The sequence below is a fragment of the Podarcis melisellensis genome (assembly GCF_964234715.1).
Source record: "Podarcis melisellensis genome assembly, chromosome: 15".
Lineage (NCBI taxonomy): Eukaryota > Metazoa > Chordata > Lepidosauria > Squamata > Lacertidae > Podarcis > Podarcis melisellensis.
Window position 1 is genome coordinate 1,413,669 of NC_138532.1, and position 14,421 is coordinate 1,428,089.

The following is a 14,421-nucleotide window of genomic DNA, read 5'->3' on the forward strand; positions in this document are numbered from 1 at the left end:
CTGATGATTAAAAAAACCAAGAACCCTGAAACATCACCTCTGGGAGACGACAATCTTTGTTATTTGTATGCCACTCCATAATACAAATGTCTCTGGGCTGCTTTCAGTAAAAAGCAAGGCACATGTGAAATAAAACATACAAACATAAATCTGAAGAAGTGTGCATGCACACGAAAGCTCATACCAAGAACTAACTTAGTTGGTCTTTAAGGTGCTACTGGAAGGAAATTTTTTTGTTTAAACATAAAACTAAAAACTTTAGTCCTCCAGGTGAACTGGCTCACCAAAGTCCGCACCTGAAGCGTCTTGGGATTCAGCACCTGGCAGCCGTAGTATCAATACTAAGCCTTGAGAGTCATGATCTGGGTTTCCAGTTGGAAACCGCCAAGGCAAGGGGTTATGAATGAATGTATGTCTGCATGACAAAGCAATGTCTTGTCGTGTGAGGCCAGGCAGTCTGATGTGGCCTGCGGCCACCATCCCCTCCGCAGAGCAGTCCTTCAGTAAAGCCACGCGGTGCACTTTGCCGCCCACTGTTTTTGTAAGCAAGTTTCCTATTTCAGACCATCCGGGAGCTGGATATCGAAGGCCACCAAGAATGCACTTATGATCACCTGGAAGTTTACAATGGGAAAGACACCAAAGCTCCTGTCCTGGGCCGGTTTTGTGGGTCTAAAGAACCAGACCCCATTATCTCCTCTAGCAACAGGATGTTCCTCAGGTTCTTTTCAGATAACTCCGTCCAAAGAAAAGGCTTTGAGGCAACCTACACATCAGGTAACACCCAGGACTGGTTCATTGCCAAAGAGGGGTGGGCTTAAGCAGTGCTGTTTTTCTAGAAAAAGAGGTGTCGGAACTCACCATGAGCTCCTCCTTCGTTCTCTTAGAATGGCAATGGCACTCACCTGAGAGGGGCAGGAACTGAGTACCTGCTAGTTCCTGCTGGAAAAATAGCCCTGGAAACCAGAATAGTAGCTATGAAGGCCTTATAAAAGAAGCTGATGCATCAAATAACCCCAGGGTTTTCTGGTCAAAAAACAGTAATTCACATATAGGAGATAGAAGGGTACCATCCCTGCCCTACTGTGTAAGTGGGCACACCTTAAACATCTCACTTTCCCTCCCTCCAGTCCCCCAGGAATGTTTAAAGATGACCACACGCCTTTATTTCACCGCTTCCCTAGTGAGCGCCTGCCATGGGGAACCATTTGTCAGTGCCCTGGCGGAGAGAGAATAGCTCAGCGATAGAGCACATGCTTAGATGCAGAAGGTCCTGAGTTCAAGTCCTGGTACGGTGAGTTTAGGAAAGAAAGGTTCAAGAAGCAGGTGATGAGGAAGACTTTATTCAGGACTCTGGAGAACCACTGCCAAACTGAACTGAAAACACTAGACTAGGTGGACTGAAGGCACTTCCGAGATCCCAGCTAAGGGATGTCTAGCCAACTCCAGCTGTCTAGAAGAGTGGGGTGGGATTTCTGTTGGCTAGCAAATGACTCATCTTGTCTGCTTCACTCACTGTGTGAAGGGTGCACTTTCTTTTGGGGCAACCAAGAATTCCACTGTGTGTTTGTTCTTATTTCTAGAATGTGGAGGCCAGATGCGAGCTGAAGTAAAAACCAAGGATCTCTATTCTCATGCCCAGTTTGGAGACAACAACTACCCTGGAGGCTCGGAGTGTGAATGGGTGATTGTGGCTGAAGAAGGCTATGGAGTGGAGCTCATCTTCCAGACATTTGAGATTGAGGAAGAGGCAGACTGTGGCTATGACTACATGGAGCTGTTTGATGGCTATGACGGGACAGCCCCCCGTTTGGGACGCTACTGCGGCTCTGGGGTGAGCTACTTGCTTAGTACCCCTCTTGCTCTCTTCTTGTGCAACTGTTCCAGGAGTCTCTCTCTGGCGGAAACACAAAACAAAGATGGCACAAAGCACTTAGATGATAAAATTGGGACAGGAGCAGAATGCATATCTATAGAATAAGATAGAAGTGACTCTGGTGAATTGCTTATCTTTAGAACTTGGGCAAACCGTTTCTAACTTTGTTATGGTGTCCAGGGGCAAGACTGTAATTCTGTAGGATGTCCATTGTTTCTTTGTCCGTATGAGAACAGCACAAAATTTATCTTCCCAAGAGCCCCAGGATGCACTTGTAAAGGCACATCCACACGGCCAGGTGAGCCTGCCAGTGACAGCGTGCCTTTCCCCTTGTGGTTCTTCCATCTTTCTTTTTCAGAAGAAGGAATAAATGCCTTCAGTGCTACTGTTGCAGGTTTTTGAAAAGAAGGGTTGCTTTCATTTACGTAGGCATAATGAGCATATGACCCTATCACAGCTCATTTATAACCATTGCAATAGCTGACAAATATGCCTGGTTCATTTTTTTATCACTCTTTTAATTAGCAGTAAAAAAAGATAATCCAGTTAGCCTTCTTTTCTTTTCATGAAAGAGAGGTTCAGTGCTATAACACTGTAATGCTAATAATGTTAATTTTTTAAAAACCCACTTTAAAAAACCCATTAAGCATCAAGGGTGTCATAAGGCAGGCAGTGAGGCAGCTGCCTCAGGTGGCAGGTAAGGGGGGGGCAAGGAGCAGCAGCAGCCAGGGCGGGAGGCCCCCGCTGTGTGTGCCACCTGGCCAGCCGGCTGCCCTCAGGGGCCGTGGGAGAGCCAGGTTCAAGGGCCAGTCCGGCCAGCTGGCAGTTCATAGAGTAGGACAGGGTGACCTCTTCTTTTTGACCTCAAGCAACAGAAATGTTTTGCATGAGCCCTGTTGAGAATGTTGCTAAAATAGAGATAATTACAGTGGTACCTCGGGTTACGAACTTAGTAACTTCTGGAGGTCTGTTCTTAACCTGAAACTGTTCTTAACCTGAAGCACCACTTTAGTTAATGGGGCCTCCTGCTGATGTCGCACTGTCGGAGCACGATTTATGTTCTCATCCTGAAACAAAGTTCTTAACCCGAGGTACTATTTCTGGGTTAGCAGAGTCTGTAACCTGAAGCGTATGTAACCTGAAGCATATGTAACCCGAGGTACCATTGTAAACATATTTTAACATTGTTGCATAAGCGGGAAGCACCTAATAATATGGGGGCACGGAGGAGAACTTAACTCCTCTTTTGTGGACTTCTTTCTCCTGACTGATTTGCCATACAGCCTGAGCCTGACTCCATATCCTTTTCTACTCCAACCCTTGCTGGAATATTTGGATCCAGTGAAGCCCAATACAGTGGTACCTCGGGTTACAGACGCTTCAGGTTACAGACTCCGCTAACCCAGAAATAGTACCTGGGGTTAAGAACTTTGCTCAGGATGAGAACAGAAATCGGGCTCCGGCGGTGTAGCAGCAGCAGGAGGCCCCATTAGCTAAAGTGGTGCTTCAGGTTAAGAACAGTTTCAGGTTAAGAACGGACCTCCAAAACGAATTAAGTTCTTAACCTGAGGTACCACTGTAAATGCAATTGGAATAAAATAGAAATCTAAAAACACTACTGCAGCCAGTCTAGGTTGATTAAACCCTGTTAGGATAGATACCATAATTAAGCATTTAAGGCTGTAACTAGATGCCTGCTTATCTGGTTGTAAGCTCCATTGAACTCACTGGGGTTTACTTCTGAGTAGACATGCATAGGATTGCATATTACCGTATTTTTCCCTCTATAGGATGCACCGGACCACAAGACGCACCTAGTTTTTAGAGGGGGAAATCAAGAAAAAAATATTATGCTTCTCCTAGAGCTTCTCGGGGCTGCGGGGGAAGCCTGGGTTTCCCCCCCAGCCCCAAAGAGCAAAGAAGCCAAGACAGCGAGCGGGATCCATCCCGCTGGATGTCTTGGCTTCTGCCATAGCTGTGCAACCTCTCCAGCCGGGAGCTAAACCTCTCCGGCGCGGCTAAAGAAGCGTGGCTAAAGAAGCCAAGGCAGCGAGTGCGATCCCGCTCTGGAGAGGCTGTGCAAGGCTAAAGAGGAAGGCAAGACAGCCAGGGGGATGGATTCCGCTGGCTGTCTTGGCTTCTTTAGCCTTGCGCAGCCTCTCCTGGCTGGAGAGGCTGCACGCGGCTATGGCAATTCCCCCACCTCCCGCAAAAGCCCACAGGAGCCGCGCACTCTTTAAGGAGCATGCGGCTCCTGCGGGCTTTTCTGTGAGGAGGGACTGACTGGCTGCGTCAGTCCCTTCTCCCTCCTGGGGGGAAAAGCCCGCAAGAGCTGTGCGAAGCTTGGTGGCTTTTCCTGCCTGCCTCCCCTCTGCATTCGCTCCATAGGATGCACAGACTTTTCCCCTTAGTTTTTAAGAGGGAAAAAGTGCGTCCTATGGAGCAGAAAATATGGTAAGCTTTGCACCATAGATTTCTACAGCAGTAGCCTGAAATTTCTGCTGCATCATCATGTGTACATGTCATGGGTGCAGTGGAACCTCAGGTTGTGAACGTGATCCGTACGGGAGGCACATTCGCAACCCGCAACGTTTGCAACCCGCAGGGCCACGTCTGCACATGCGCGGGTTGCGATTTGGTGCTTCTGCACATGCACAGAGTGCTACTTAGCATTTCTGCACATGCGTGAGCACCAAAACCCAGAGGTAACCCATTCCAGTACTTGCGGGTTCGGTGCGGTGCGCAACCCGAAAACGCGTAACCTGAAGCGTCTGTAACCCGAGGGACCCCTGTACTTCACTTACATCCCTTACAGACTTTAAGTAATGTAGCAAAGACAGTTTCCCCTCTTTCCAAACATCTATCCATCTAACTATTACATTTTTATTCTTCCCATTGTCCAAAAAGCTCATGGTAGAAAATATGGTTCCTTCCTGTCTTCACAATAACCCTGTGAGGAAGCTTAGGCTGGGAGATAGTGATGGGCTCAAGGTCACTCAGGTATATTTATGGCTGCATGGAAATCCCCAGCCCTTGTTCACCAGCAATTTTACTATAACACATTTCCTCTCCCATTATAATGCATTTGTGAGACCACCTGGTGCAACCTTGGGCAGCACTTGAAACGGAGAGGCCAAATAGAAAGGCAAGCAAAATTGAAAAGTAGTGTATTTGCAACTCTTCAGTACACTTTGCCAGGATAATGGCAAAAGCAGGAGGGTGCTGAGACAGGAGGAGCTTCCTTGCCCCCCTCCGTTACCCCCCCCCACGACATCTCTTTGCAGAGGCTTAATTACTGGCACCAATCAGCTCGGCCTCCTATGCAAATTCAACCACCACTGCTTGACTTGCCTAATTTCAAGCACAGATTTGGGTTTTCAAGGTACAGAAACTGGATTTTGGAGGGCACGGATGGAACATAAGCCTGCCTATCCTGAGGAAGGCAGGATCTTACCTCTTAGGGTTAAGAAGGAATCGTGTCTCCCCAGTTCATCTTACCTGTTCTCTCTCTTGATCCTTCCTTCCTGCTAGCCTCCAGAAGAGGTCTATTCTGCTGGTGACTCCGTGATGGTAAGATTCCACTCAGATGACACCATTAACAAGAAGGGTTTCCACCTGCGGTACACCAGTACCAAGTTCCAAGACACGCTGCACACACGGAAGTGATCTCTGGCCGCCCAACACCCTACGCAGGAGAGCAAGCCTTCCAGTACTGGAGGGGCAGGTCTCCACTGTCTGCAGAAAAAGGAAAAAGACACTCTGGAGAAAATTCAAATAGACTGGAAGGAGAAAAACACAATACACCTCAGAGTGTGAAACACTCAAGCAAAAGCAAAGGTGCTGCCAGCTGCTCACACAGACTTGTCTCGGGGGAGTCCTTTCATTTAAAAAACAAATGTCCGTTTCTGTGCCTCTTTGTTTCTTGAGCAGAGTGTCTCCAGGACTAACCACTTCACAGCTTCCATTTACAGTTTGATTCTTTGTCTGCACGGCTCTCCCCCAGTCCTGGAGGTTATGATTTAAATGCTGGGAAATCCAACCTATGGCAGACATTTTCCTTTATAAACTCTATAAAGCAGGTTGACCAGCAAAGTGTCTGACTATACAGACCCAAATGCAGTGGAGAGACTGCCATGCTTGCAGAAGCTGTCTTATCTGTTGTAATGATGTAATAAACACTCTTTCTTGTACTTCTCAAGAGATGCACAACAGCCTCTTTAAACGTTTACTATTATGAGATTTTTTTTAAAAAATATTCCATTACCAAGAAAAATGTAACTTGAAAACTTCTTGCTCCTTCATTAACTTTTTTATTTTTAAATTAAATTTTTAATTGGAATAAAAGCAGAACGTGCAGTCCCCACTTGTCCAGACCTACAAAAAGGGAAAGTACTACAACCAGAATTAATGAAATTACCGTGTGAATCTTTATTTTCATGGGTTCCTTTTTCGTTCTGGTTCTGTGCAATTCTCTTTCTGAAGCTGTTTCAAATGGAGTTTTGGCCATTTCTTTCTTTTCCCCCATTCCAGCTGCACTTTCCTTTTGGGATGGTTTGTTTTTTCTCTAGTGATCACCTTCCCTTCTGCTTTCCTGTTCATTATTCCTGCCATTCACTTCCTGCTCAAGTGGGAACATAAGTAAGAGCGCTCCTGGATTAGGCCAAAGACCCATCTAGTCCATCATCCTTTTCTCACAGGACCTAAGAGCAAGTGCGCTCTCCCCACTTGTGATCCCCAGCAAGTGGGATTTGGAGGTCTACTTCCTCTGACGCTGGAAATAGATGCTGTGAACTCTCAGCTCAGGCATCAGCTTAGCTGCAGTTTCTTTGGGGGGCCTGTACTTTCAACTCTCCTAATTTCTGTGGAATTCATTGTCTGAATCTTGGGGGGGATGAATGCCCACACTACTTTTAGATGACTGTAAATGTATCTCCATGGAACCATGAATAGTAGAATGTTCCACAGTCCTTTTTCACAATTCTAGAAGCCAGATATTTGGCCAGCAGAAAAGCATACATTACTTGAGAACTTTTATTGCAACTGGTTTTTAAAAGGAATGCAGACTTGACCATTTTGCTGAGCAGCTGTAGAAAAGGTGTTCAAAATAGCGCTCGCTACTGTGCCCAATCCTATACCAGTTCATTCAGCTGTTTGGGATTGTGGCCCTTATTTCACTCATCTTCTTATGAAGTCTTCAGAAAAGAGGAACTCTTTCCCAAGGCCCTGCAAGAAGGCCGTGGCCCAGAAGAGCATTTCACCAGAGTTTCCTGGTCTCTGGACCCCATTACCATCTTTTCTTTTTTGCACAGGTGTTAGAGGTGTTGCACATTGAGTTAGAGTTATTCGTACAGGTGACTAACCTGGCCATTTTTCCTTCCCTTTGAGGAAAAGCCAGCCAGCCCTTCTTTGCAGATGGAAAGTTCAACAAAAGGACGGTGGGTGTTGGAGGTTTTCTGGGACCCCAAGGAAGGTATTCACTGCACTAAAAGCATGAACATTCTCACATTGCAAGTACCACCAAGAATATGTCAGCATGAGAAAACACTCACTTCACTTCTTCACACAACCTGTGAACTAAATGATGCTGAGAGCAGATGACTGACTGACACACGGTCATTGGAGTCTCATAGCTAAACAAAAATTGTACTCTAGCTGGTTGGTTTTAGTCCAGCACTGCACTCCATCACAGTGGCTCAAGTAGTCACTTTGGGTTATACATATTCAAAGTCCAGCTGTGAACTTGCTCCTACATTCATTGGGCTGCAGCAATGCCAACAGAGGCAAGTTATGGCAATCTGTGTGATAAATGAGATGAAGAAGAAAAGGGAGCACTTAACTTGAACAAAATATGAGTGAGAAGGGTATAGCTCCCATCATCTGGCCTGGGGCCAAGGGAGCAGAGTAGGTTTGATTCCAGTCATTTGTCCCTAAAGGAGTAAAATCAGAATTGGAGGTCGCATGAAAGCATTATGGGGAACAAATAATGAATTCCCTGCTACCTCCTATGGCTCGCTAGTAAGCAACTCCTTACATCTAAAAGTAGTAAAAGGACTATTTCCTATGCGGCAGCAGCCACACAAGGGCCACAGGAAATGCCCAGAGGCAGCTCCAAACAGATGCTGCAGCGTGGAAGCCAGTTACTGCATGGAGTCTTCACATCACATGTTCCTGGAAGCGGCTTAAGCTTCCAGGAAGACTCTCTGTGTAATGGGGATGAGCCCAATAATAAATGATGCTGGGAAGTATTTGCAGTGATACTCATGACACAGCTATTAAGTTTGAATCTCAGTTATCCAGCACTTGAGATGCTTTGGTGCTGACCAACACAGGTCACCATCTACCAGAAAGTTCTCCTTATGCCTCATTGATGAATTGGCAGCTACTGGTGCAGTTCTCATTCATTTCATTGGGCATGCAAATTGGGGGATAATACTCACATATCCTCATTCTTTTCTACATATTTTGGCTATTGGCATGGACACATAAGCACAGTGTTGGCATGGACACATAAGCACAGTGTCTTGTGTCAAGCTTTGGGTCAAACAAGATTCAATGCTATTTCAGGGTATTCTCATAAAACTATCATTTGTTGTGGTCTAATGTTTATTCTGGGAGCAGAGCCCCAGTTGCTTATTCCTTTTCCATATATTTTGGTGATTAGTGGTATGGATACATATTGTTGACAGTATGTTGTACCCAAAACAAGCATTGGGCCAGATGTGATCCATATCATAGAGGATTATCATCTGGAATATTATTTGTGATGGTCCAACACTTAACATAGTGTGCGCTGATCCAGTTCCTTATTGTTGTCTACACATTTTAGCTGCTATTGGCATGATAACTAATAACCAACTTCACTATCACAGGAGGGAGGTGAGGACATGGGAAGCTCTGTAGCTCAACGACAGAGCATCTGTTCTGCATGCAGAAGGTCCCAGTTTCACTTGCCAGCATCTCAAGGTAGAGCTGGGAATGTCCCCCATCTAAAATTATTGAGAGCCACTGCTAGCTAGGGTTGATGGGACTTGACAAGTTTGGGAAACTCTGCTCTAGATGATACTGAGTTAAATGGAACACAGGTTTGACTCATCATGTATCCACCTGCTCTGTTCTGGCAGCAGCAAGCAGCTGCTCCACAAGGCCTTATAACAGCAGGTGACCTGCTGGGAAGTAACATCCAATGGCAACTCCTGCTCCAGTGGAGCTAGCTGCACAGGGACAGTGAGGCTGGATAGTGCCAGATTTAGGGCGGTGCAGGTGGTTCCCCCCACACAGGATGCCAATATGAGGGGGTATAAAATTTAGCTCTGCTGACCATAAAAAAGGCTGGTCGCCGAAGAATTGATGCTTTTGAATTGTGGTGCTGGAGGAGACTCTTGAGAGTCCCATGGACTGCAAGAAGATCAAACCAATCTATCCTGAAGGAAATCAGCCCTAAGTGCTCACTGGAAGGACAGATCCTGAAGCCGAGGCTCCAAGACTTTGGCCACCTCATGAGAAGAGAAGATTCCCTGGAAAAGACCCTGATGTTGGGAAAGGTGGAGGGCACAAGGAGAAGGGGACGACAGAGGATGAGATGGTGGGGCAGTGTTCTCAAAACTACCAACATGAATTTGACAAAACTCTGGGAGGCAGTGGAAGACAGGAGTGCCTGGGGGGCTCTGGTCCAGGGGGTCACGAAGAGTTGGATGCGACTAAACAACAACAATAAAATTTAGAAGACCCGTAACTGAAATCCATTTGGGGCTGCCAAATTTTGGGCACACTCACAGGGCCATATTACCAAAGAGTACCAAAATTCGCCCCTGTGCCGTAAACCACTTTGATGATAGTTTGCAAAGCAGGATATTAATTCATTAAAATAACAGATAAGTTCTGACAAAAAAAATTCCTTCCAGTAGCACCTTAAAGACCAACTAAGTTAGTTCTTGGTATGAGCTTTCGTGTGCATGCACACTTCTTCAGACCAACACGGCTACCTATCTGTAACCAGATAAGTTCTAACTCACAGTTAATTCAGTTACAACTAAAAGGGAAAGGATTGACTATTTGTCCCATAGCAAATGGCAGTGGGAGCCCAAATGTTCTTTGAAGCAGGGTGGTGGAAGCAAGATCCTTCTCTGGCCAATAGATTCATTTGGGCAGGTCAACCCCTTGCCGTGATGTTCTTCCAGGGAAGCAGCCTCTCAGAGGCCCTCGTTGCTTGGCTGGGGGATGGCACCAGAGGGAGTTTGTCCTGGGACCGCAAAACAGAATGGAATGATAGGTAAACTTGGTTCCTACATTTGCTCTTGGACTGCCAGAACGCTGCTGATCCATAAACATTCTTGCAGGTGTGTTGCCTGCAATGTCAAAAATCAGGAACTACTTAAATGAAGGATTTCTCTTTTACCGCAAGAGGCTATTTAAAACAAAAATGACTCGTATGTGACACATAAGCTAACCTAAGGTGCAGTCATGCTTATGACATCAGCTCTGTAGCTACTGATGTCACAGAACTCCTGCTCCCCAAGGACCACTGCAAGCTCTGGAGAGCAAGGGTGGGCATAAAGATGGGGTAGCTGGAAATTAACAGTAGAATGAACATCAACAAGACCAGGTGGCAGGATTTGGGCCTCACCCCCAGGCAGCTGTCCAAGAAGATAGGGGTCACCTATTCTATGGCCGAATTCATCACACAGAGCTACCGCATACCAGTTCAAATCAAAGTCCCACAAGATGCCCGCATCTGTTCACCTCCATGTAAGCGCAAGTGCCCCAGGAAGAACCAGTGTACATACAAGATCACATGCAAAAGCAGATGTGAAGAAACACCTGGTTTTGCAGCCCCATCAATATCTTGTAGCAGAAAGAGAGAAAGATCAGAGGAGCAGCGAAGGGGGTGTGAAGATCCTTCTTCACCTTTTGCTTGGACCAAAACAAAAAAGGTATACGAGTCTGAGGAGTCTTTATGCTCCCTCTCAAGGAGTAACAAAAGCAGCAAAGACCGATGTAAGAGCCCCACCTCATCTTGTTGTAGCAGCTCCTGCGGGCCGATACGAGAGTCACCCACTGCTTTCCGGAAAGCAAAATGTTCAAGAGGAAAGAGAAGGCAAAAGCATGGAAGAAAAAGCAATGCAGGAGTTACATGCAAAGCAACTGTCAAATGCAGCTCTACTGAACAGCCCAGCCTGAAGAAGCGCAGAATCGTCCCTATAGACATCCACCTAAATGTACCTTTAAATATATTTCTGGATAATGAAGATGGCATAGAGTTAGAAAATGAGGTCCAGCAGCCATGCAGTAAATGGAAAAACAAGAGTCCTTGTGTCCAAGTGCCATCCGTACAGGAAGATGACAGCTGCGGACTGAAGAGTGGTGCATGTCGAAGACCAGAGCACCGAGCTGAGCTATGGAAAGAGGAATCAGATGACCAAGAAGAGATTGAGATGGACGAATGTGTCCCATGTGAAGACTCCAGTTCAGAAGGAAAGGAAAGCTGCAGGAAGCCAAAAGCGGGAGACAGTTGCCAAGTTTCATGGTGGGAAAGGATCCAAGAGTGCATGCTCTTTCTTGAGTCTCTTTTGTCCTCTATAGTAAATAAATGTCCTAAATAATTGGGGTTCTTTGGGGTGGGGGGTGTCATTTATATTTCTGTTTGTTTTCTTTTGCACAGTGCTAGGGAGAGTGTGAGGAGGGCAGCACATTTGCTTGTGTGTAAGATAAGTATTGCTTGAATTAAACATATAGAAAAATCAACCAGCAACGGGCGGGGGTGGGGTTGATCAGGTGCTTTGAATGTAGAAGGTCCCATCTCCAGTTAAAAAGAGATCACACAGCCAGGCTGGGGGAAAGCATGTCAGCGTTTAGCTATTGCCAGTCAGAGTAAACAGTACTTGGCTATGGGAATGATCAACAGGGGCGACAAGGCTTTCCATAGGAATCAAACCTTTCCTAAGAGCTACAAAGTACACATTCACATTTACGGTACTCTGCATTCATTGCGCTCCCACTGCTGACTTGTGAAGAAGCTCTGTATTCACAGCGCTGGTCACAATTGACACCTATCCAGTAGTTTCTTGAGAAATACTTTGTTTTGATGTGTTGATCTGATCTGAAAATATAAGACTTCCATGCCCCCTCTCAGCCTGCTAGTGTGGGCAGACAGTGGGCAAACCGCATCCTGCCCCACTGATGTGGGCGTGCCCCTGCCTTGCTGCAGCTTTCCCCCTGTTACTGAGGCTAGGACCGGGCCTCCATTTCCATATAGATATGTGTGTGTACTTTGGACACTGGCTTGCCCTGGACCTAGTTGTATGTGGGTGGAATTGGGAGATTCCTGCTCCTGGCCTTTTGGGGAAGTGCTAATAAAGTTCTTCTTTAGCTTCCTGCCTGGTGTGCCCTCAATGCAGCTGAAGAACTGGAGGACCAGGCAGAAATTAATCACTTTTCTAAAACAATTTGTCAGTGGCATCAGATTGCACCGTGAGGAAGAAGCAGATTTCACACCAGAGAGACAGAGAGTTCTTCCAGAAGTAGTTCATTGTAGAATTGGCATAACGCTCTCTCACACACTCCTTTTTTATGGCATCCACATGATGTCATCATCAAAATACCAGCTCCTACTTTTTCACATTTAATATGGATTTCCCCTTACCACAGAACATGTGATAAGTAGGAAAATATTGACAGTCACCACTCATGTGAAAACTCATTAGCATCTAGGTTTTTTTGCGGCAGGTGGTTTGCCATGTGTGTGGTGTGTGGTTTGGGTAAGAGTTCTCTAACGCCACACCCAAATGTCCATTGGCTCCTCCCCTGAGCATGATTCAGCCATTTTGCTTTGAGTGGCCCCCCAATGCCAAACAAAGTGCCCCTATTCCCTACTCCAACTGCTAGATGTTTAAACAACCTGCTTGGAAGGAGCTAGATATTAAAATCACTGCACTGTAAATAGTGAGCATGTACATTGAAATGTATCTTTTTCCTTTGAATGAAAACAGTGGCCTTGTGCAAAACCTCTTCAAAATTTTGGAATGTTTCAGGTTTTTGTAGGGACTACTGCATGATTTTGCTATTCATGGCTATGAGCACCTATAAGGCATTCCTACTGTTTCTGTGTATTACCCCACCCCCAGCCCAGCAAATCAAACAAATCTATATAGAGAAATGTCACTCTTGTGCAATACCTAAGTATTATATATATATATATATATATATATATATATATATATATATATATATATATATATAATTAAATCAAATGGAAATGGATATTTTCCACCCACCAGCACCAAAAAAACCAAACCTCTGTTTTACCAGTTCTTAAACACGATAAGATAAACACGATGCTGTTAAGGTGCTACACTCAATATGCCAGCAAGTTTGGAAAACTCAGCAGTGGCCAGAAGATTGGAGAAGATCAGTCTACATCCCAATCCCACAGAAGGGCAGTGCCAAAGAATGCTCCAACTACCGCACAATTGCACTCATTTCACAAGCTAGCAAGGTTATGCTTAAAATTCTACAAGGCAGGCTTAAGCAGTATGTGGACCAAGAACTCGCAGAAGTGCAACTCCCAGAAGTGGTTTCACTAGAAATGGACAGACTCAGAGAAGGGGGGGGTAAGGAAGGGAAGCTGCCCAGAACTTTTTTCTCATTGGTTAAAAATTGTAACCTAATAGATGCCTGGAGACTTAGACATCCGCTGGAAAAGCAATTTACGTACCACTCTGAGCCTAACCAATCACTGTCCCGAATAGATCAGATCTGGGTCTCGAACGAACTAACACCAAGAATTATACGGGTAGAGATTCAGGCTAAAACAATATCGGACCACAACCCAATAAAGATGGAACTGAAAGGTTTGGAAAAAGGTACTTTTAGATGGAGACTGAAGGATTACCTCTTAGATGACCAAGATATAGTTGAAAAAGCGCAGAAAAGGATGGAAGAATTCTTCAAGGATAATATGAATAAAGGCACCAAAACTAAGGTGGTATGGGATGCGGGTAAGGCAGTGATGCGGGGCTTCTTTATTCAGCAGAATGCCATTAAAAATAAAGTAAGAGATAAAGGGAAAAAAGACATTCTAAAACAGATAACGGACTTGGAGGGGAAATTAGTTAAAAAACCCAACAATAAGAGAATAAAAGAAAATATTAAAGTATTGCAAGCCCAGTATGCAACAACAATAAATAGGGAAGTAGAATGGAATATAAAAAAACTAAGGCAAAGAACGTTTGAGTTTGCGAATAAGTCAGGGAAGCTTCTGGCATGGCAAACCAAGAAAAGAAAGGAACAAAGCACAATAAATAAAATCGTTGCAAATGGAGAAGAAATAACTAACCCCAAGGAAATAAGGAAAGCTTTTCTAGACTATTATAGAGGATTATATAAAAATAGAGAGAGATACAACCAGAGAAAAATAGAAAGATTTTTGAAAGATAAGCAGGTTCAGAAGATTCCAATAGAGAAAAAAGAACAATTAAACACCCCAATAGAGACAGAAGAAATAAAATTAGCAATTAAAGAATTAAAAAGAGGGAAAGCTCCGGGCCCAG

General features: G+C 45.1%; 1 protein-coding gene across 2 annotated transcripts in view; it reads left to right on the plus strand.

Moving 5' to 3' along the window:
• BMP1 (bone morphogenetic protein 1) overlaps positions 1 to 6,074 on the plus strand; it is a 159,591-nt gene extending 153,517 nt beyond the window's left edge. For both annotated transcript variants that reach the window (XM_081890868.1, XM_081890869.1), the window contains exons 18-20: positions 564 to 777; positions 1,584 to 1,834; positions 5,408 to 6,074. In XM_081890868.1, the coding sequence (XP_081746994.1) occupies positions 564 to 777; positions 1,584 to 1,834; positions 5,408 to 5,542 (600 nt within the window). In that variant the 3' untranslated portion in view covers positions 5,543 to 6,074. The remainder of the gene's footprint in view (positions 1 to 563; positions 778 to 1,583; positions 1,835 to 5,407) is intronic.
• Positions 6,075 to 14,421: the final 8,347 nt, after the last annotated feature.